This window comes from Heterobasidion irregulare (genome assembly GCF_000320585.1).
Source record: "Heterobasidion irregulare TC 32-1 unplaced genomic scaffold scaffold_08, whole genome shotgun sequence".
Taxonomy (NCBI): domain Eukaryota; kingdom Fungi; phylum Basidiomycota; class Agaricomycetes; order Russulales; family Bondarzewiaceae; genus Heterobasidion; species Heterobasidion irregulare.
This window is the reverse complement of record NW_009258204.1, coordinates 1,296,318-1,314,958: the sequence shown is the minus strand read 5'-3', so window position 1 is coordinate 1,314,958 and position 18,641 is coordinate 1,296,318. Positions and strand designations below refer to the sequence as shown.

The following is an 18,641-nucleotide window of genomic DNA, read 5'->3' as shown; positions in this document are numbered from 1 at the left end:
TCATGATGCGACCTTGAGCTCCTTAATGAGACTTATGCAGTGGGGTTAACTAGGTGTATTCGAAGTATGTGGATTCTGAGAAGTCGTCGCGTTGACGAGATGCAGCGGTGCTGAGACGACAGCGATGACCACAAAATCCGGGGTCCTAGGGGTGCCGGGGTGCCTGAGATGGACGTCAGGTGTTTTTGCTTGTCCATTTCCTTTATGTGCTCAGTTCCACCGTTTACGGCTAGCTGAAGGCCCAGATGACAGGGCATGCTATGATCCAGCAGATCCGCATCTTCGATGGCAAGGGCCTCTGGTTCATAGGAGGAAAAAAGGGCGATGTCCGCGGTTCGAGATGAAATGACACACGTGGCAGAGCGCTGGATCATAGTGACAGATTCTGCACGATGACTGGGCGACAGAAAAGATTGAGCCACATCAGCAGCGGCATTGCCCTGGCAGGGAAAGTCAGCAGAGAACCTCATGTGTAAAGAACATAGGTACGCTTACTGCACCAACGATGACTGCTTTTTTGCCGGCCCATATTTCAGCATCTTTATGCTGGTCACTGTGGTAGATAGCGCCTTTGAAATCTCCCATTCCTTTCAATTGCGGTATATGAGCATGTCCAGTCCCCGTTGCCATTACAATATGTCTTGGACGTAGAGTGACAATCTGGGATTTGACTTTGCCAATGATAATGAGAAATGACTGCAAAACAAGTGCTGATGGCATTCCTGAAGGACTCACCGCCATCACCGATGGGGTATTGTCTGTGTATTAACACTGTCCATGTCCCCGTCTGTTCATCATATACAGGATTTGGATCACTAAGCACCGTGGACGAGAGCCAGATAGCGATGTTTTGGCCGATAGCATAGGCCTCAAGGAAGTCGGCAACGACGTCGCGAGGTAGAAATTTAGGATAGGTTATTCTGGACGCCTCAATCAAAACGATGATAGCTTAGAAAGCACTGTATATCAAACTTACGGCCATGGATGGTACAGCACTGTATATCAGTTGACATCAGTGCTTTTACAAACAAATAGATAGAAGACACGTACTTGTGGAGTGAGATGCAGGCGTATGAAGAGATAAATTGAAATATCTGACGAGGGTATTCAAAACTGAGGGTGCGACGAAAACGAGATATTTACCGGTTGCGCCAGTTATCACCAACTCTGTGCACTTTGTCTACCACAAGAGCGCGGATGCCCATTCGGCCCATGCGCGCTGCACACATGAGTCCCGCCTGACCGCCGCCGACTGTCCAGATAGTTTGGAGTCAACAGACGGATGAAAAGAAATGACAAACACGGACCAATCAAAACAGTGGGATCCGACTCGACGCCCTTGATCCATTCTGCCTTTATTTTTGACCAGGACTTCCAATGAGGGTCCCAAACAGGACTCATAGGACGCCCCTTGAGCTCTTCATGTCCAACCAAGTCTTCAGCATTGAACAGCAGGGTGAAGGCCTTCCATACAGACTCGTTCGTAGAATCATCGGAATGGTCCTGCACGAGGCGAACAAGACCGCGGCCAGTGCGAGCAGGATTCTTGAGAGTGAATGTGAAGGCAGCTATGACACCTGATGCACTAAGAGATTCGTCGGGAACCGGGAAAGAAGAAGGTAGGCCAAGGGACGAGCTAGTTTCGAGGACGATGTCGGACAGACCAGCGTGAGCAAGACGAGAGTGGTTGCTGCTATCTCCGCTTTCGGATACATCTTCTGAAAGATACGCGGAAATCTTATCGCGGCCGCCCAAAGAACGAAAGTCCCAGCTGAAGCAGAGGAGATCTGACTGGAAATTCAGTCCAGGGATTTACCTGATAAGTGCACAGGAAACGTACCCCGCATCCAACCGGTGGACAAGAGGTCTGAGAACGCATTGACGTCGCCGCTGGTGGCAACGCTATTGAGCCGCGCAAGCCATTCAGCGGTGACCGCAGTACAGTCGACGGTACCTATGGCCATGACTGAGTGTGCTACAGATGGTCAGTTGACACGAAGGGTTCTTGGGCTCTAGGCAGCTTAAGAATGCTGAGGACACTCAACTCTCACGCACGGACGTTAATCGCACGCCTGCAGAGCAGAGACATACACGCACAGGCGGTCCATGGTCTATATGTAGACAAATCTATACGTCAACGCGACCAAGCCATGCTGGTGGGACCAGGTACGTCGAAGCTTCACCTTCCAAGACAAGAGGCATGGATCCGCTGAAAAGTACAAGGGCTGCAGCACGGTAGAGCTCTGCCAGTCTCTGATAAGTGCTTGCCAGTTACCAGGTGCACAATGTGACTGTTCGTCGCCCAGCGAGTTTAATGCAACCCTTGCTCTTCACGCTTACAGCGAGCGAAAAATCAATATACGTCTCGCGCCCGAGGATCTGTGAGAAGGTGTCTTCCAAAGAAGGCAAAATCTTCCTATTATAGAGGAAAACTGCAGGTTGTCGCAGGGTGTCACTCGCGGTGGTTTGGCGTCATTGTCGTTCGACAGGGTTCTATCGATAGGGTTCTATAGTTGCATCGGACTTACCTTCTCATGAAACTGCCCCATATCCCTTGCGGCGAACCATCCACCGATTCTTCGCTCGCTGTAATCAAGGAGACTGCGAAACTGATTGGACGGTCGACTGGTCACTGGTCAAGCCTCGAGCTTCAAGGGGTATCATTATTGTCGATGTTCGTGCCACTGTCCGTGTTCATAATGTTACCTGTGCATGTTAAGCGAGCGAGGATGCAAAAAATGAGTTCGCAAGGAAAAGAAAGAGGAAAAACGGAACGGAGAGAACGAAGAACAGGAAGGATAACGAATATGAAAATTCCAAAGCGTTATAGTGGACTACAGATATGCGATATCATCCTGGCAGACAGACGCGCGCGTCGTGCAGAATGCTATGGTGTGTGGTGTGGAGCTGGCGCCGCGTATGGGCACGTAGAGTCAAAGTCAAGTCAGAAAGAGTTATACAGCATGGAGAGAGTGAAAGTTCTGAGAGCGAATAGCAAGGCCACTATGAATCGTAGGCACAACTGGAGTGGTCATCCAATTCAAGAGACCATGGTAAGGGCGCCTCACGAGCGCTGCCGCATCTGTACTGGTGGCGGAGTGTGCCCATTTGGCGGTGCAAACGCATGCTCCCCGCTCGCACGACCAAACGAAGCTGACACCGGCCGTGATGCTGATACAAGTGTTTGTGGCGGTCGCTGTGCATTCACCCAGTCTGGGTCCGATGACTGCTGTTGGAGCGACTGTTGTTGTTGCTGCTGCTGTTGCTGCTGCTGCTGAATCATCGCAACACCCTGTGAGATGGATGCAGGAAGCTGGCTAGGAGACGTGTAGGAGTTGGGAGAGTGCATGAGACCTGGCTGCGAAGGCATAGACTGTTGGCGAGACTGTCCTGGGAAGCCGTTGCGGAGAAGGCCATCAGATTGTGATGATGGCGATATCGCCGGCCGTTCAGGGCTTCGGGATAATGAAGGACCCAACCTGAGACATATTGTTATACCAAATTCGGGCACAATCAGCCCATGAGAGTAAATCCACTGAGAATGAATGGACTGACCGCGGTTCTACACTCTCGTTTGATCGCGCTAAACCAGCATTGTTGGGCTGAAATGGAGACGACGAGCCTCCGGGCGACATGCTGGGTCCTGGTAGACTTCGCCCACTCGCCTTGAGACGCATATACGTGTCACACTTCTTCATGAACTCCTTGCTAGGGAGGTCCATGCTGTGCGCAAAGTAGTCTTGATCATGAAGGATAGGTAAGAACTCCTGCGGCACAGCGTAGTACTCGTCCTGGTTCTCCAACAGCGCGGTGACCACGCGGATCGCGCCGAAGCTGTCGTCCCGGACGGCGTCGCGGCCTTGTGAGTAAAGGATGCTCGGACAAATGACTGTCGCAAGGTTCGGTAGGTCCATCTTGCTGCCCGTCTGTTCATCCATGTGAGCGAACTGGGCGACCCACTTGAGGAAAACGAAGAGAATCTCCATAGTATCCCGATGGCTCTTAGGAAGAATGAGTGAGATCATATGAAGCAATCGCTGACGGTCGGCTTCATTCGGCAATGCTACGGCGTGGAGACAGCGTCAGCCACGATCTGCGGGGGAGATCTGTCTACGTACCTTGAGACGCAATAAGTAACCGATGTAGCTTAAAGGTCATGAGCGGATCTGGTAGATCTCGAAGGAACTTCTTGAGTAAAGCCGCAAGCTGCACTGCGTTATCTTGACTCAGATCCACAGATGAAGGGTCTCGGTCAATGGTCTCGGTCAGGTCCTTCAGCCGGCGGATGTTCCCATTTTTTCGGAATATACCCTCCACAGACACATCTGCATGTGAAGCAGTGAGTCAATGGTTCTGACAAAATCTCGATTTGCTTACCCATTTGTCGCATCGCGGATACCACGTCATCGATGAAACTGGGAACTCTCAGGGTAGCTCGAGAGGCGCCATGCATGGAGTCAGCGCCCTCTCGCTCAACAAGCAGCTCGAGGGGCACACCGAAAACGCCTGTCACCTCATCAGACCTCCAATCCCTCGAGATGGAGATGGCATACGAACCTTTCTTCTTCACATTCTTCTTATCGTTTCCCTTGAATAGCTGTTTCCAGAATCCCTGCTTCTTAACCTCCACCATCTCTAAGATCTCGTCGAGGTCGAACTGATCGCGCAGCGGCGACCGTTGGAGGACGAGCACCGCACAATGTTTCACAATAGCTAGCTCAAGGGGTGTGAGCTCCGCAATATACGGTATCGAATTCTGCCGTGGCAGCGACCGATGCTGTTCAATTGCCTGAGCAGCCTCTACGAGCTGGGGAATGTCTGCTAATGTGATGTTATCCTCCCCCACAGGCGGAATAAGGGGGTCGTATGGAGGTCCGCCAGCAGGCGATGTTGGTGCCGAATCGTCAACAATCATGATCTCAGTATTGTTGCGAGCGAACGATGGCCGGATGACCTGACTTTGCGGCGTCATATCCAGTTGTCCGGGCGGTATGAGGTTGGGTCGCTGTGGTGGATAGGTACTCGTCGGTGGAGGAAGCTGTGGAGATGACTGTTGCTGCTGTGGTTGTGGAGGTCGCTGGGGCTGAGATCGCCCAGATGTTGAAGACTGTTGCGCAGCTTGTGCAGGTATGCGTTGCCCATATGACGCCGATGTGACATCGGGATGGTGGGCCTTGTGTGAGTTATGTACATCCGTCGACTGCGCGACTTTCCCCGTCGGGCTCTCTACAATCGTCGAGCGTTTGGGTAGCCGCGCAGCGGAGGATGTTGCGGACAACTTGCGGTCGAGGTGAGACTTCATACGCATGATGTCTCCCGAGTTTCGGTACGGATCCTGCTGGAGCTCCGGAGCCTGTCCCGTAGCTGTGCCGGCGTTCAGTTCGATTGCTGTGCCTTACGGATGCTAAGGAGAAATGACGTACTAGGTGTGAGCGGAATGACTTTGCGTTTCTTGAGAAGCAAATAGAGGCGACGGAGAGCAACGTTGAGGAGGAAGGCGTACTGCTCCAACCGCGACACTGCCTGAAAACCAGATCGACAATATCCATGGCCATGCTCTGTACAGTAGACGACGGTCGGTATCGCACCGAAGGATGGTGTATCTTTGACAGTGTCTAGCTCATAGACGAACTGCTCGACGTTGGCAGGTGGCCGCCGAACAGTGGTGATCTTCGGCGGACTTCCGTCCTTCTCTTTCTCTTTCTCCTCGAGGCTTTTGGGGGCTTCCTGTGGTACAGCCACAGCAGCCACCTTTCCACATGTCGCGCACTGCACACAATGTGAGTGCCAGCGCTGGTATGTCCCCAGCCGCACGCAGTCCTCTTCGACGGTCAGATTGCATTTGACGCACAGATCCGACGGTGGATTGACCACAGGGACACTGCTGAGTCCAGGATCGCGCGGTGCACCGAGGAAGGGCGACTCGCCCGCATTCTCAGGCGCTAGACTCCGGAAGCCATAGTTGACACCACTGGTCCCCTGGTTCCCAGAGCGATTGGCGGTCAAAGTCTCTCCCTTCGCGCTTTTCATCATACGACGCGCTGACGGGTTCCCTCCCTGAACGGCAAGAAGGTGTAGCTTGTCGAGGAAAGAAGACATGGCCTCACGCATGTCGTGCTCCCGCTCAAGCTTCAATGCACCTGTAAGCGCAATCCGAATCAAGATCTTGAGATAGTGCGCGAGGCCGGTTACAAGCGCGAGAAGCTCCTGGGTCATCCCCATCCTTTTCGCACCGGTCTCTTGTGTATGCGATAACAGAGTGAAGAGGTCGACCGTCTTGCGGCACAACATGCGCGCTTCTCGTACATGTGACATTCCTAGATAACACACTTGTGTAAGTATATGTCTATAGATCTCTCATTCAACTCGTACGTTGCGTACCCTTGAGGTTAAGACGTCCGAAGTAATGTTCCAAGTCATCGATGGTGGCAAACAATACCTCCACGTGCAAGATGAATTTCTCCGCCATCCTGATGGCCTCGAGATATTGTCCGCTACTGACCTGCCGCAACATATCTGATATACATGCGGCACTCGACTCCTCGAATGCCGATAAAACCCTGGGGATGGGCCTCGTTAACTCTGAAAGCAAAGCCAAAGGGAAGCACTCACGTCCAGATACGGTAGACTTGCTGTTCCATTCTGACTTGTTTCTCTTTGAGTGTCGCTGCTGTCTCCTTGCGCTCCTCATCCGCGTACAGAGGTTCACTGACCTCCATACTTTGGCCTGTGAGATTCATTGACCGACGCGTAACGACCTTGACATTCCAGAACTATACAATAACCATTCGGTCATATTTCGGGAAAAGATAACAGCAAGCAACGTACTTTGTTGATCATGTAGCATTCTGGGTGCCAGCACTCGTCTCGCATATTTCGATTGATCTCAACAAACTGCTTGAGGATCGCCGTGTTGCACCCAGCGCATTTGGTCGCAAATCGAGTCGAGTAGTGATAATGACAGTACACGTCATTGTCATGCTCGTAGTACGAGTCCTGGGGGCCGAATAACGTTGGACAAATGGAACATGTAAAGTGTTCAACGTGAAACTTCTTGTCTGTGCACGAATCAGATGGGCCTTGTACGATCAAAGATGATATAACGTACTGCACGCCGTGATGTAGCTCCCTCGCAGCGCCATTCCGCACTTTGCACAAATGAGATTCAGCCGACGGAAATAGTCCCGTTCGCAGAGGGGTTGCTGCTTGCCATCGTTCCCGTCGATAGGGAAGAATTTAGAGGCTACGACTGTCCCACAGTCCTGCGACATGATCAGAAGACCGAACAAGCAAGTACGAGACGACGACACCGTACCATGCATTTAAAGCATTGGAGGTGGAATACAGTCCCCAATGCACGAACGAATGCTCCCTGCATTGTCTGCCCACATGCCGAGCATATTCTATAAGAAATAAAATGATATCAGCGCTGAACGGGAAACGAGTCGGCCACGATAGACTCCGAGTAGCCTGATTCTATTTACAATGCCAAGGAGATGCACTTACGTAGGCGAGACGCTGCTAACAGACGTATTCGATGGGGGTGGACGAGGAGCAGGGGCGTTGGAATTTGACGACCCTGAATACAAGGAAGACGCGGATCCTGTACTGAGACGTTTGCTGGATTCTTCTGAGTGTCCCAAAGACGAGGGGGGCAGCGGATAACTTGAACTGCCAGGGGTGGTCGGACGACTCGGAGAGAGGAAAGCGGGGGAAGGTGCGGAGGCGGAGAAGGCATAATCGCCGTGCAGAACACCGTTGCGCGCCGGAGTTGAGTGGTTGAGGTCCTCGCTATGAGCGTGGGCGAACACATCGTGGTCGTGGTCGTGCTTGTTGTGTTCGAGCTCGAGGGCCGAGCCAAGAGTGGATGCGCGTGCTGGGACGTATGGACGGTCGGGTAGGCGGCCGGAGTTTACCGGCGGGGCAGAGAGCGGACCACTGTGGTTGTGAGGCGGGGATCGATGTGGAGATGGAAGCAAGCCGTTGACGTCGGTGAAGGAGGGGTAGACGGACTGCTGTTGGACAGGGACTGGTGCTCTGTAGTCGGCCGGGACCTGGCCCTGGTCTTGTTGAGAGCTCATGGGTAGGAGCGGGAAGACGACGCCAGAGTTGATGGGGGTGGGGATGGTTCGAAGGGATGTGAGAAGACGTCGTGTACGACGGCGAGGGCGAGGAAGGACTGTGGTCGTCGAGTGTGTAGACGAGGGAGAGCTCCGCTCACTACTTCGCTACAGGTCACACTCACCAACATCCCCGTCACACCCTTCATAATGAGTCTGTCACACTCTCGTCACTTCTCCACTCCCAGCTCCGGAGTCCGCACGGCGCACACGTCGTCCGTCTGCCTTTCCAATCAGGATTTTCATAGCCGTCGCAGTGGCGGCAGTTGCTCAAACAGTCCGCGGTGAGGAGCCTGGTACGCAGACTCGGCGCTCCGGAATATTGCCCTCGATCTTTGAGCGTTCGCCATCAAGCGCTGCGGCGTCGCCGTCACCGTCGGTGCTACGCGCTTGGCAAATCGCGGAACCAATGCGGCGGAAATCACGCTCTGACATTCGGACTTCCACAACATATCTGTGCTACCCGACAGTCCAATCCTTCAACGCCCCCACCCGCTCGTGACAAGCTTGTTGAATTCTCTCATGTCTCCGGAATGACTGCCTCCGAAGCTGGCCGGACACCAACCTTCGTCTTTGAGAGATGAAGGAGATCAACATCCAAAAATGTCAAAAAGTCAGAAAGAATCGGCGTACTTCTTCATAGATGTGTTCGATCCATTTCATGTTGGAGACAGAGTCTTCGGCATCAAACCAGTGTTGCGGCGTCCGCCCCCGCACTTTGTCGACAAATGCCTCCAGCTGGTAGCGATACCTAGTTCTCACGCATGAGGTCGCTGGCCGCAATAAATAAAGTCACAGGCGAGAGCTCACGTTGACCAGGCCCCATTTCCTTTCTCGCCGTACCTCTTCTCTGTCCTCTTGATCGCCTTGCCTTTCCCGTGTTTTCCGTACGTTTTTACAGATATATAATGATATACCCATGGGCCAGGATAATTAAATAAGAACGCTTCTCCATCGGTGCCGACGACATGAGCGCTCGGAGAAGGCATACTGGGGATCAGAGCAAATGGGCCCCACCCAGGCAAGCGAAAGTGAGCTTTGAGAGAGGCTATGATCGGGGCGTCTCCCTCGCTCCTGGAAGCAGGGGGAAAAGCCAGCTGAGCGGTTGTGCCAATATCGACGCGCGGAAAAGCAGGCGAAGTTTCAGCTGAAGCACTCGAAACTCTGACGGGATCCGCTCCTGCTAGATATCGTGCAAAGGAAAGCGTGTAGCCTGCGACATTTTATTATAACTGCCATGAGTGGGGCTGAGAAGGAAAGAAATTTGGACACACATCCCATGTCCATCATGGCCCCTCCTCCCAGATCATAGGACAAACGGATGTCATTGTCTTTGATGAATCCCCTGGGAAGAGCGAGGCTCGTTTCAATGATCTTGATCTCCCAAGCTCCCCGCTGTCGACAATTTCCTTCAGGCGCTGAGTGGCAGGATGGAATCTTGGCTGATATCAGCAGACAACCACTAGAGAAGCAGACAAACTCTACCTATAGTGGAACGCTTCGAGGAGTACAAGCCCCTTCTGATTCGCAAACGCGAACATCTTCTGCGTCTCTTCTACCGTATTGGAGCTAGGCTTCTCGAGCAAGACATGTTTACCTGCAGCAAGTGCTTTCATGGTCCACTCGTAGTGCAAACCGTTTGGAAGCTGAAGGCGCGTCGGATATTTGTTAGGTTACAAGCGTTACGGACAAAACATACTGGGTTATAGATCACATCTATCGCAGGGTCGTCCAAGAGCTCTGTTCATACAATTCCTTTGAGAGCCTGACCAATATGTATTCACGCACGTCAAAGCTGTCGTACCTTGATACGACCCATATGCTTTCTCAACGCCCCACGTCTTCGCAAAGTCGTCCGCACGCGACTTATCGCGCGCCGCAATCGCGTAAACAACGGCATCAGGGTGATTCTTGACAGGGCGCACGAGCGCAATGGGCGCGATGTTTGCAGCGCCAAGAATGCCGAACTTGAGGGGTGTAGACGAAGGCACTGCCGCCGGGGGGTACAGCACCTACATGGGTCTCATGATTCTGGGTCTAGAGAAAGAAATGAGCTCGCTCGGCGTACAGAGTAGACCCGTTTACAGAATTCATACACCGACGACATCGTTCAAGTCGCTGTAGATGTTGGTTCTGAGGGAATAATCAATGTGAAGATCACAGACTTTGGTTCAAGTTTGTTGTGGAGAAGTGATCTGGCCGACATATATAAGGCAGTCGTCGCTGGCGCACTGGAGTCGTCGTGACGCCGGCACGAATTCGGCGTCAGCCTGCGGCACCCCAGCTCGGGGCACCATCCGACACCCATCCGACCACCTCACTCAGTCAGCTTTCACTCAATCAGCTCCAAAAATCACACGCAGGCAACACTCAATTTACGCTCATCAATGACTATCACGTACTGTGTAACTGCTGCAACATCGATAACATTCCCTAACTCTCTTTCAATTCTCTGATTCATGCCTCGCAACCTCTAACTGCGATATCCTTACTGTTCTAAGCTACATTATCATGCTTGGTGCTTCGACAATCGACTCCACCACGTTGAGCTCATCTCAGGGAATCTTGCTGCTTATGCTGTCGATTTCTTCCCCTTCACATAACAGAGAGGGTGAAGCGCCCGAGGAAGCGTTCGGAGGCTGACCCAGGGATGATTATTGACGTCAGCGGAGTCACATAGAGCTTCTGCGGGATTTAAGGCGTTATATACGCGTGTTCGCGGTCAGATGGTCGTCAGTGAGTCCACTGTGGTCTGACCCCCATTCAGCTACCTAAAGTTGCACTGATACAAAATGCGTGCAGCCATACTTCTCTCGTTGTCGACATTATTGCTAAGCGTGCTTGCTTCGGGGTCGATTAGAGGGACATTTGAAACAGGAGCGTTGGCTTTCAATCCATATGGCCCTTTTCAAGTCTTCGGAAATGCGAGCATTGGTCCTGAGTTGACAGTAGAACATCTTTTTTTGGACCAGGTAAGAGCATGGCCTCAAGCTCTTCAAACTCGCATATGTCTGACTTAGTGGTATAATTCGTATCTATCTATGGCACCAGTGGCCGACGGGTGTCGGCGTGTCTTCAACGGGCAAGATATATGCGACCTTTCCCACAGACGTTAATTCTACCAATTCGAAATTTTCTCTCGGTATCATCACCAGCAACACGACGGAAGCAGCTTTTCCCTCTGTCGAGGTCAATCAGCCACCTACGGGGTTCCTCTCTTCCACGGATCCATCTCATTTCGGCTCGAGCGATAGCGATCATCTCATCAGCGTGCAAAGCGTGGTTGTGGATGCGCTCGATCGTGTATGGGCCCTTGATTCTGGGCGACCTCTTCTGAATGCACAGTCGCTGCTCGGGAGCGAGGGTGGTCCCAAGCTGGTCGCATTTGATCAGAACGGAACAAAGCTAGCCACCTTCGTTTTGCCCGTTGGAGTAGCATTCCCGGACTCGTATTTGAACGATGTGCGCTTCGACTTGAGAACCAGTACGCTACCGGCGGGCAAGGGCGTCGCATACATCGCTGATTCGAGGTTTGTGGCCTGTGCATGGGTCCGAAACCGTGTCTTAAGCTGATATGATTTTTGCCGAAAGTAACGAGGGACGGAACGGTATCATCGTGGTAGATCTGGGAACCGGAAAGGCTTGGAGGCACCTCGATAGTGTCGCGCTGACCAGGGCAGATGATAATTTTAGAAGCTCTTACGATGGTCGACCGTTGCAGCCTGTTACGCCATCTGGCATCTTCACGCGTATCACCACGGGAGCGGATGGAATTGCCCTGAGCAATGGTGAGCTTAATTGTCCCGGTGTAATATAGTGTATCTGACAATATGAGCCAACTGCAAACCCTGTATCAAAGATGGCGAATTCCTTTACTTCACCCCACTTGCCTCGCGACGCTTATACCGTGTCCCGACCTCTCTGCTCCTTGTACAACCAGGACCTGTGCACCCGAATGCAGCCATTGCCGCCATTGCCGGAACTCAGTTCATCGGAGAACTGCCTAGCCACGCGAACGGCCTTGAAACGGATGCAAATGGATTGATCTATATCAGCGCACCTGAACACAATGCCATTACCATTCTTCATCCCGACACCGGCCTCTTGGAGACCCTTGTCAAGGATCCTAGGATTCAGTGGCCTGTGAGTGGTCATATGTTTTTGACGACTTGTGATCGGTTTCAGCTCAACAGTTTTTCGCCACGTTAGGATACACTATCGGTCGCAACCAATAACCGCCTCTATTTTACGTCGAATCAATTATTCTTACAACCGTCCTTGAACAACGGAACCGACTACCGCGTGCCTCCCTTTGGGATGTTCAGCGTGCCTATTGGAGCAGGAAACGTCCAGTTGGTGTGAACGGCTCGAGTACTTCTGACAATGCATGGACATCATAACGCGCGTCATAACGTTCTCTCTCGTAACGACTACTATCATGGACTGTGGTGCCTATCTGGACTCGAATTGAAACTCCAGTGCCCATGTTGCCTTGACCGGGATGTCGCAGAGCATATGATTGTTCGACGTCAGAGACGAGTTTGACTTGGGGAGGGGAGGTGAGCAATATTTTTATGCTGTGTTTGGTCTGTCTCCTACGTGGCGCTGCAAAGTGCTTCATGAACAGCTGGTGTGCTGAGCCCTCGCATCTATTGGAGTGGGTATGATGCGGAAAGGTGACTGGACTTCGCAAGGGAGCGTTCCGCGCTTGCAGACAAGTCGGACAATGTAGGCCTTTACGGAGCTCTTTTTCTTGGTCGACCAATATGCCAACATGAGACCACCAAGGTGAGGTATCGAACTTCCATGTAACTTCAATCGCAGGGAGAGGCTCGAGCTACTTCCTAGGACAGGGCCCATTCGAGAGTGAGTCTTGTTGTTAGACCTACGAGACACGGGGGTTTAGCAACCTGCGGTTGCTACTACCGCCTACGCACCTTCTCTGTATGACTATTTTCAAGTTCGCCCTTTCCTCTGGTTGTCCTAGAAGACTTTTGGCCTGTGATAACGTCAAAAGCTCCAACAGAGATGTAATTTTCACATGACTATTCTGAAACCCTGTCATTGACGAGAACCAAACGAGGGCACTGATACGCCTTCCATGTAAATCGACTCGTGTACAAGGCTGCATGAGTCGGTACATGGTTTGGGGAGAACCACGCCTTCTGCGCAACTTGCTGTTGACGTTGCATGAGAAGATCTGACAGCGGCTAGTACTGACAGGCGAAAAGGTGAATAGTTTGGACCCTGAGATACTCACATGTGACACGACTCCTCAGGACCCCATTGAGATGAATGTTGGTGCTTTGGAGGTCATCAAGTACGTCAGCTCATAACATGACGGTACACAGCAAGTTGACTTACCGCAATTCCGAGTATCGCCCGAGGGTACTGTACATTTCATAAATGTATGGAGTCTGAAAGTGCTCCTCCACGTCAGGGCGTTCGTATCGCAAAGGCCCAAGAGGTTCTATATGGTGTTGGCTCTGATGACCAACATGCATGGAACACCGCAGTGAGAGTTCAATTGGGGACTGCGGTTTGATGTCGAAGACCCCACAGAGGAATGCACGACGTACCGTGTGGAAACTGGATATCGGAAGGATGAGTTATAAAAGGGCACTCGCACTGGAGCATACACTCACTAAATCTCAGTCACCAAGCTCGTTCTCCCATAACGCCTGCCACAATGTCCGAGGAATCTAAACCGAACTATCTATACAAAATCATTTCATCCTCCACTCCCATCCCTGACATTGGCAATCTACCTGACGCTCTGCCCGTTAGTGATACCGATCAGGCCTCTGGATTCATCTTTCTCTCCACTGCTCCACAAGTACCCGGCACTCTCCAATTCTTCTTCAAGGATGAGCCACGCGTTTATGTCCTTCGCATAGCTTACACCCGTATCGAGGAACAGATCAAGTGGGAGGATTTCATAGGGGAAGTCAGTGGACTGCCCGGCGAGGAGGGGATGTTTCCGCACTTGTATAATGACTTCAAGTTAGGGAAGGGAGAGGTCGAGAGAGTTGAGACTTTGCAGAAGGGAGAGGACGGTTGGAACCAAACAGTCTATAATGCTTCGGCAGATTGGCTTGTTTGGTAGAGACATGGATGATAGGGTTATTCTGCGCAATTCTCTACAGGTCATCAGAGCATCAGCACGTTATGTTTTCGAAGAAATTGAAGCGGAAATATTGGTACATTGTTTTCTTGGGAACCATATTTACACGGACCACAATATTGTCGGAAATCATGAAAGTGAACATCGACTGCAGGTTGGGAGACTGTGAATATCAAATTTCTGCAAAGCGTGGTGAATTATCGAGTCAAGATGCTGATTTCAGATCTGAGGCCGGAATAGATCTGGCATCCGTGTGCACTCTTCGCCATTGAACGGGAACCGTCATGAAACCCGCGAAGATGCAAAAGCGTGGTCCAGGGTTGTAACAGTACAGAGAAATCCCCGATTTCATTCAGTCGAGATGCATTATGTGTTTCAAGTGACACGGAGTGCGCTGGCACTGCACTATGATGCCGAGCGGATAGAATGCATTGTCAAACATCCATATCAAGCTGCCTTCAACATACAAGTCATTCACACTGAACACCATAAAGGGTGGGAAGACACAGGGAAAAACACAGCTTCATCTTGTTGAATTCGGGCAGAGCCTGCGTATGAACGCCTGGTTGACCGAGAAGGAAAAGGCAGCGATCTCCCGAAGCAAAACATCTCATATATGGTCATGTATTTGCTCACGCATCTGTCATGCAGGGTAACTCGGATCAAGAACTTCACATTTGAAAAGGCTATACACCACCTACAAAAGTACTGTATAGGAATGAGAGCTCTTGCGAATCCGTTCCGCGTCACAGCCAAGGCTACAAATAGAATTTGTTGGGAGACGTCACGCCTCAGACGCTAAGGCAATGCGTACAGCATGTCGACTGAGATCCTAAACGATTGTAGGTTTACAAGGCTTTGCAGACTAAAATGATCAGTTTGACAAAACTCGGAAGGTGGCCGTTTGCGCACGGTTCAAACCAAAACCACTCGCCAGCGCTTACCGTGACATCCTAAACAACGTCCAAGCTGCACTTCAATATCCTGATCTACCAGAGCCCTTCCGCCATATTGAGCGACCACTGGCACATTCCGAGAGGAGATAGAGGGTGCCCATTTCAAGGTTCGCAGCCAAGCAACTCTTTTCATAGATTGAGCTCGAGTCTGCTCGAGTGCCCGGCGCTCAGCAGATGCATGTGCTATACATGCGGAGGGAGTGATCATAGGTGATACACACAGATGAGCCGCAAGGATTCCGACGATGAGATCACGGGCAGTACAAGAGCAGAATACTCCTGATGAGAAAGACGCCGTAGCCCTGTCGGCGGGCAAGAGAAGATTGTCCTGAGTGTGGATACAGCGGAGCGGGTCAAGAAGCGCCGTGAAAAATGGATGTCTGGATGCTGTACTGCCCGCGCTCGCCGATACGCAGCCTACATCATGGTGTGGTGAGTTCCCTCGATGAGTTTTCTACTGGGTCTGATCCCGCAGGTCCATGAACGTCGAGATGGAACCGATGCATGCTGTGTATGGTTTTATTTATAGCTTCGCTCGGGTCTGGAGGGAACATGCATGTGTCTGGAGGTGACATGCATGTTCAGGCAGGTCCGATCGATGCTTCTTCACTGCAAAGAAGAGTCCACCCATCAAGCCAACTATAGCAGGACTATGTCGCAGATTCGCCTCCTCTTCCCTGTCCCTGTGCAGTACTTGTTGATGCGTCACACTGCACAGAACAATGCCCGTGCAGCCTAGAATCTTCAGTTTGGACTGCTATGCTCCGACTCTTCTATAAAACGAGACCCGTCATCCACCTCTACCCCCAGAAATCTCACCCGTCTTCGAAGCATTCGACATGGTTAGAGTTATCGCCCTCGTAGCCCCCTTCATCGCTCTCGCATGTGCTAAACCTCATGCCCAACGTGCCATGCGAGTGCACGAACGCCGCGATAGCCCTCCAACCGGATATGCGAACAGCGGTCCTGCTCCTGCGACCGATACGCTCGACCTCCGCTTGGCGCTCACTCAGAACAACTTTCAAGGCCTGGAAGATGCGCTCTATGCTGTCAGCACTCCCGGCAATCCACGTTATGGGCAACACTTATCCAAGGAAGAGGTAATGTGTACCCTGTACATTTGCTGCGCTCGGACGTTTATTCTGCCACTCAGGTCGAGGAGCTCGTCGCGCCCTCATCAGATACGGTCTCGGCTATTAATGAGTGGCTCTCGTCAAATGGCCTTACATCCTCCAAGGTGTCTCCCTCGGGCGACTGGATTGCCGTCAATACGACAGTCGAGAAAGCCAACGAGCTCCTCGATGCCGATTTCTCGACATTTACGCAACTAGACTCGGGAACGAAAGCTGTCCGTACCCTGTCATATTCCATCCCTGCCTCGTTGAAGGACCACATAAGCTTCATCCATCCCACTATCGCGTAATTTCTCCCAATCTATTTTTTTTGTATAACTCTGGGACTGAATGACGTCTCTGCAGGTTTCCAGTGAAGAGCACTATCCCGCCTGTCACGAAACTCGCCCTGAAGACCAACCTCACAGCATCTGTCAGGGCCAACGCAGACGACGTGCCAGCATCTTGTGAGACACAGGTCACGCCAGCCTGTTTGCAAGCGCAGTATGGGATCCCCTCAGCCCCTGCAACGCAGTCGTCCAACACACTAGCAGTATCCGGTTTTGGTGGTCAGTTCGCAAACTTGGGCGATCTGCAGGTATTTGGCATCGACAGACACCGTATTCTCTTTGCTGATGCATGAAGAAATCTCTTGGGTAGCTGTTCCTTCAACAATTCAGACCCGACCTGTCCTCCTCAACCCAGTTCAGCGTCATCAGTGTTGACAATGGCCAGGACTCTCAGGATCAAGCCCCTGGCGTCGAAGCGGCAAGCCTATTTCATGTGACCATATCCGAATTCAAACTTATATTCCCATCGAAAATAGAGCCTTGATATCGATTATACTGTTGGTGTCGCGTCGGGCGTCCCCGTCATTTTTGTCACCGTTGGTGACAACACCCAAGACGGCATTGAAGGGTTTTTAGACCAGATCAATGCTCTCCTCAGCCTTGACTCACCGCCACAGGTGAGACCGATGGCGAAGACAACGACATAAATATAACCTTACAACCAATTTCCAGGTATTGACGACCTCATTCGGTTTCGACGAAGACCAACTTCCAATTGACCTTGCCACGTATGCTTTTTGCTTTCCTCTATCCAATGAGCTGTCTAACGTCACTGTCGCTTCAGCAACCTGTGCAATGCATACGCTCAACTTGGTGCGCGCGGGGTTTCCATCTTGTTTTCTTCTGGCGACGGTGGCGTCTCTGGTGGTCAGGATCAAGACTGTACCACATTCATCCCAGTTTTCCCAGGAACCTGCCCCTAGTACTATCTACTCCTTCCCCGTCCCCGCTTCAGGAGTACTAACTTACCACATCTGCCCTCTCAGCATCACCTCTGTCGGCGGCACGCAAGGCGTCAACCCCGAAGTCGCCGCCTCTCTCTCCTCAGGCGGCTTCTCCAACTACTTCCCTCGCCCATCTTACCAGGACGACGCCGTCTCAGCCTACCTGCAATCGCTCGGTGGCACCAACGCAGGTCTGTTCAACGCAAGCTCGCGCGCGTTCCCCGATGTCGCGGGCCCCGCGGAGAACGTCATCATCGCATTCGAAGGCGGATTCGGCGCCGTCGCCGGGACGAGTTGCGCGAGCCCGATCTTCTCGAGCGTCGTCGCGCTCATCAACGACCAGCTCATCGCGGCGGGGAAGAGCCCGCTCGGGTTCTTGAACCCCTTGATCTACCAGTCTCCCAGCGCATTCAACGACATCACGTCCGGTGCGCACACGCAATCTCTTTTGCTCGGCATCTGCGCCTTGTGCTCACTTGCTTTTTTTGTTAATCCTGGCAGGCAGCAATCCTGGTTGCAACACCAACGGATTCCCTACTGCCCCGGGATGGGATCCAGTATGTCGCTCCTCCCTTTTCTCTCTCTATCCTGCGTTGACGATCGCGAATCAAAAAAGGTAACCGGCTTTGGCTCGCCCAACTTCAACGCTCTGAAAGCAGCCGCAGGCCTCTAAACTATGAACACTCGGGAGACGACCAAATTTTCACGCGCGCACGCAACGGACTCTTCGGGCATTACATTACATTCTCTCGGACACGGACATCCACAGGACTTCGATTAGACTAAGGGCATATCGCAATCTTCGCCTTTCCTTTCGAGATCATGTTATGACAATTTAGCTCACCATCGCTCTTTCACATGTATTTCATCATAAATACAATTGAATGGGAATGTTGAGTGCGACGTTCACGAAACTTCTTCGAGTCGGTCGCCCATCGGGGCCTAGGTGCGACAGCACAGCATGAATGATATGCTCAATGGTCATCCCTGACTCGACAACGAATCGAATTCAGCAGGCACTGTATGTCTACGCTG

The 18,641-nt window shown here is 51.9% G+C and overlaps 9 protein-coding genes across 9 annotated transcripts; 4 read left to right on the top strand and 5 right to left on the bottom strand.

Annotated features, from left to right (window-relative positions):
• Positions 1 to 185: 185 nt before the first annotated feature.
• HETIRDRAFT_237117 (uncharacterized protein) lies at positions 186 to 1,946 on the bottom strand (the record flags this gene model as incomplete). The annotated part of the gene is made up of 6 exons (XM_009550986.1): positions 186 to 440; positions 496 to 671; positions 745 to 920; positions 1,144 to 1,252; positions 1,281 to 1,791; positions 1,830 to 1,946. Coding segments are annotated over 6 exons (1,344 nt in total), but the record flags the coding sequence as incomplete, so codon positions are not given.
• Positions 1,947 to 2,630: 684 nt separating this feature from the next.
• Positions 2,631 to 3,396, bottom strand: HETIRDRAFT_410841 (uncharacterized protein). The gene has a single exon (XM_009550985.1). The coding sequence runs from the start codon at positions 3,368 to 3,370 to the stop codon at positions 3,065 to 3,067; it is 306 nt and encodes a 101-aa protein (XP_009549280.1). The 5' UTR covers positions 3,371 to 3,396; the 3' UTR covers positions 2,631 to 3,064.
• A 53-nt stretch (positions 3,397 to 3,449) lies between these two features.
• HETIRDRAFT_323512 (uncharacterized protein) lies at positions 3,450 to 7,405 on the bottom strand (the record flags this gene model as incomplete). Its single annotated transcript, XM_009550984.1, has 13 exons — positions 3,450 to 4,063; positions 4,119 to 4,325; positions 4,378 to 4,506; positions 4,558 to 4,918; positions 5,159 to 5,388; positions 5,424 to 5,619; positions 5,743 to 5,922; positions 6,064 to 6,317; positions 6,382 to 6,560; positions 6,613 to 6,773; positions 6,829 to 7,058; positions 7,109 to 7,262; positions 7,316 to 7,405. Coding segments are annotated over 13 exons (2,985 nt in total), but the record flags the coding sequence as incomplete, so codon positions are not given.
• A 985-nt stretch (positions 7,406 to 8,390) lies between these two features.
• On the bottom strand, positions 8,391 to 10,227 carry HETIRDRAFT_124728 (uncharacterized protein; the record flags this gene model as incomplete). The annotated part of the gene is made up of 9 exons (XM_009550983.1): positions 8,391 to 8,432; positions 8,754 to 8,871; positions 8,931 to 9,303; positions 9,395 to 9,500; positions 9,524 to 9,557; positions 9,606 to 9,766; positions 9,820 to 9,860; positions 9,925 to 10,132; positions 10,189 to 10,227. 9 exons carry the CDS (start codon positions 10,225 to 10,227, stop codon positions 8,391 to 8,393), a joined length of 1,122 nt encoding a protein of 373 aa, XP_009549278.1.
• A 685-nt stretch (positions 10,228 to 10,912) lies between these two features.
• Positions 10,913 to 12,482, top strand: HETIRDRAFT_420181 (uncharacterized protein; the record flags this gene model as incomplete). The annotated part of the gene is made up of 5 exons (XM_009550982.1): positions 10,913 to 11,092; positions 11,172 to 11,650; positions 11,712 to 11,908; positions 11,980 to 12,263; positions 12,330 to 12,482. The coding sequence occupies 5 exons, from the start codon at positions 10,913 to 10,915 to the stop codon at positions 12,480 to 12,482; spliced, it is 1,293 nt and encodes a 430-aa protein (XP_009549277.1).
• A 683-nt stretch (positions 12,483 to 13,165) lies between these two features.
• On the bottom strand, positions 13,166 to 13,624 carry HETIRDRAFT_172570 (uncharacterized protein; the record flags this gene model as incomplete). Its single annotated transcript, XM_009550981.1, has 3 exons — positions 13,166 to 13,320; positions 13,381 to 13,424; positions 13,485 to 13,624. 3 exons carry the CDS (start codon positions 13,622 to 13,624, stop codon positions 13,166 to 13,168), a joined length of 339 nt encoding a protein of 112 aa, XP_009549276.1.
• Positions 13,625 to 13,809: 185 nt separating this feature from the next.
• On the top strand, positions 13,810 to 14,226 carry HETIRDRAFT_428719 (uncharacterized protein; the record flags this gene model as incomplete). Its single annotated transcript, XM_009550980.1, has 1 exon — positions 13,810 to 14,226. The coding sequence occupies one exon, from the start codon at positions 13,810 to 13,812 to the stop codon at positions 14,224 to 14,226; it is 417 nt and encodes a 138-aa protein (XP_009549275.1).
• Positions 14,227 to 15,199: 973 nt separating this feature from the next.
• HETIRDRAFT_147372 (uncharacterized protein) lies at positions 15,200 to 16,043 on the top strand. The gene has a single exon (XM_009550979.1). It carries the CDS (start codon positions 15,757 to 15,759, stop codon positions 15,937 to 15,939), a length of 183 nt encoding a protein of 60 aa, XP_009549274.1. The 5' UTR covers positions 15,200 to 15,756; the 3' UTR covers positions 15,940 to 16,043.
• HETIRDRAFT_156003 (serine protease S53) lies at positions 16,022 to 18,526 on the top strand. The gene is made up of 10 exons (XM_009550978.1): positions 16,022 to 16,300; positions 16,354 to 16,619; positions 16,679 to 16,910; positions 16,973 to 17,080; positions 17,139 to 17,279; positions 17,335 to 17,390; positions 17,447 to 17,561; positions 17,749 to 18,034; positions 18,108 to 18,163; positions 18,223 to 18,526. Exons 1-10 carry the CDS (start codon positions 16,040 to 16,042, stop codon positions 18,277 to 18,279), a joined length of 1,578 nt encoding a protein of 525 aa, XP_009549273.1. The 5' UTR covers positions 16,022 to 16,039; the 3' UTR covers positions 18,280 to 18,526.
• The last annotated feature ends 115 nt before the right edge of the window (positions 18,527 to 18,641 follow it).

What these genes read in the sequence shown, in the direction of transcription:
- HETIRDRAFT_147372 (XM_009550979.1), top strand. Translation starts at nt 15,757, where the DNA reads ATGTGTCTGGAGGTGACATGCATGTTCAGGCAGGTCCGATCGATGCTT.
- HETIRDRAFT_410841 (XM_009550985.1), bottom strand. Translation starts at nt 3,370, where the DNA reads ATGCCTTCGCAGCCAGGTCTCATGCACTCTCCCAACTCCTACACGTCT.
- HETIRDRAFT_156003 (XM_009550978.1), top strand. Translation starts at nt 16,040, where the DNA reads ATGGTTAGAGTTATCGCCCTCGTAGCCCCCTTCATCGCTCTCGCATGT. An exon ending in AAGCCCCTGGCGTCGAAGCG is followed by an intron (nt 17,081 to 17,138) that starts GCAAGCCTATTT and finishes CATCGAAAATAG; the next exon opens with AGCCTTGATATCGATTATAC. An exon ending in GCCTTGACTCACCGCCACAG is followed by an intron (nt 17,280 to 17,334) that starts GTGAGACCGATG and finishes ACCAATTTCCAG; the next exon opens with GTATTGACGACCTCATTCGG.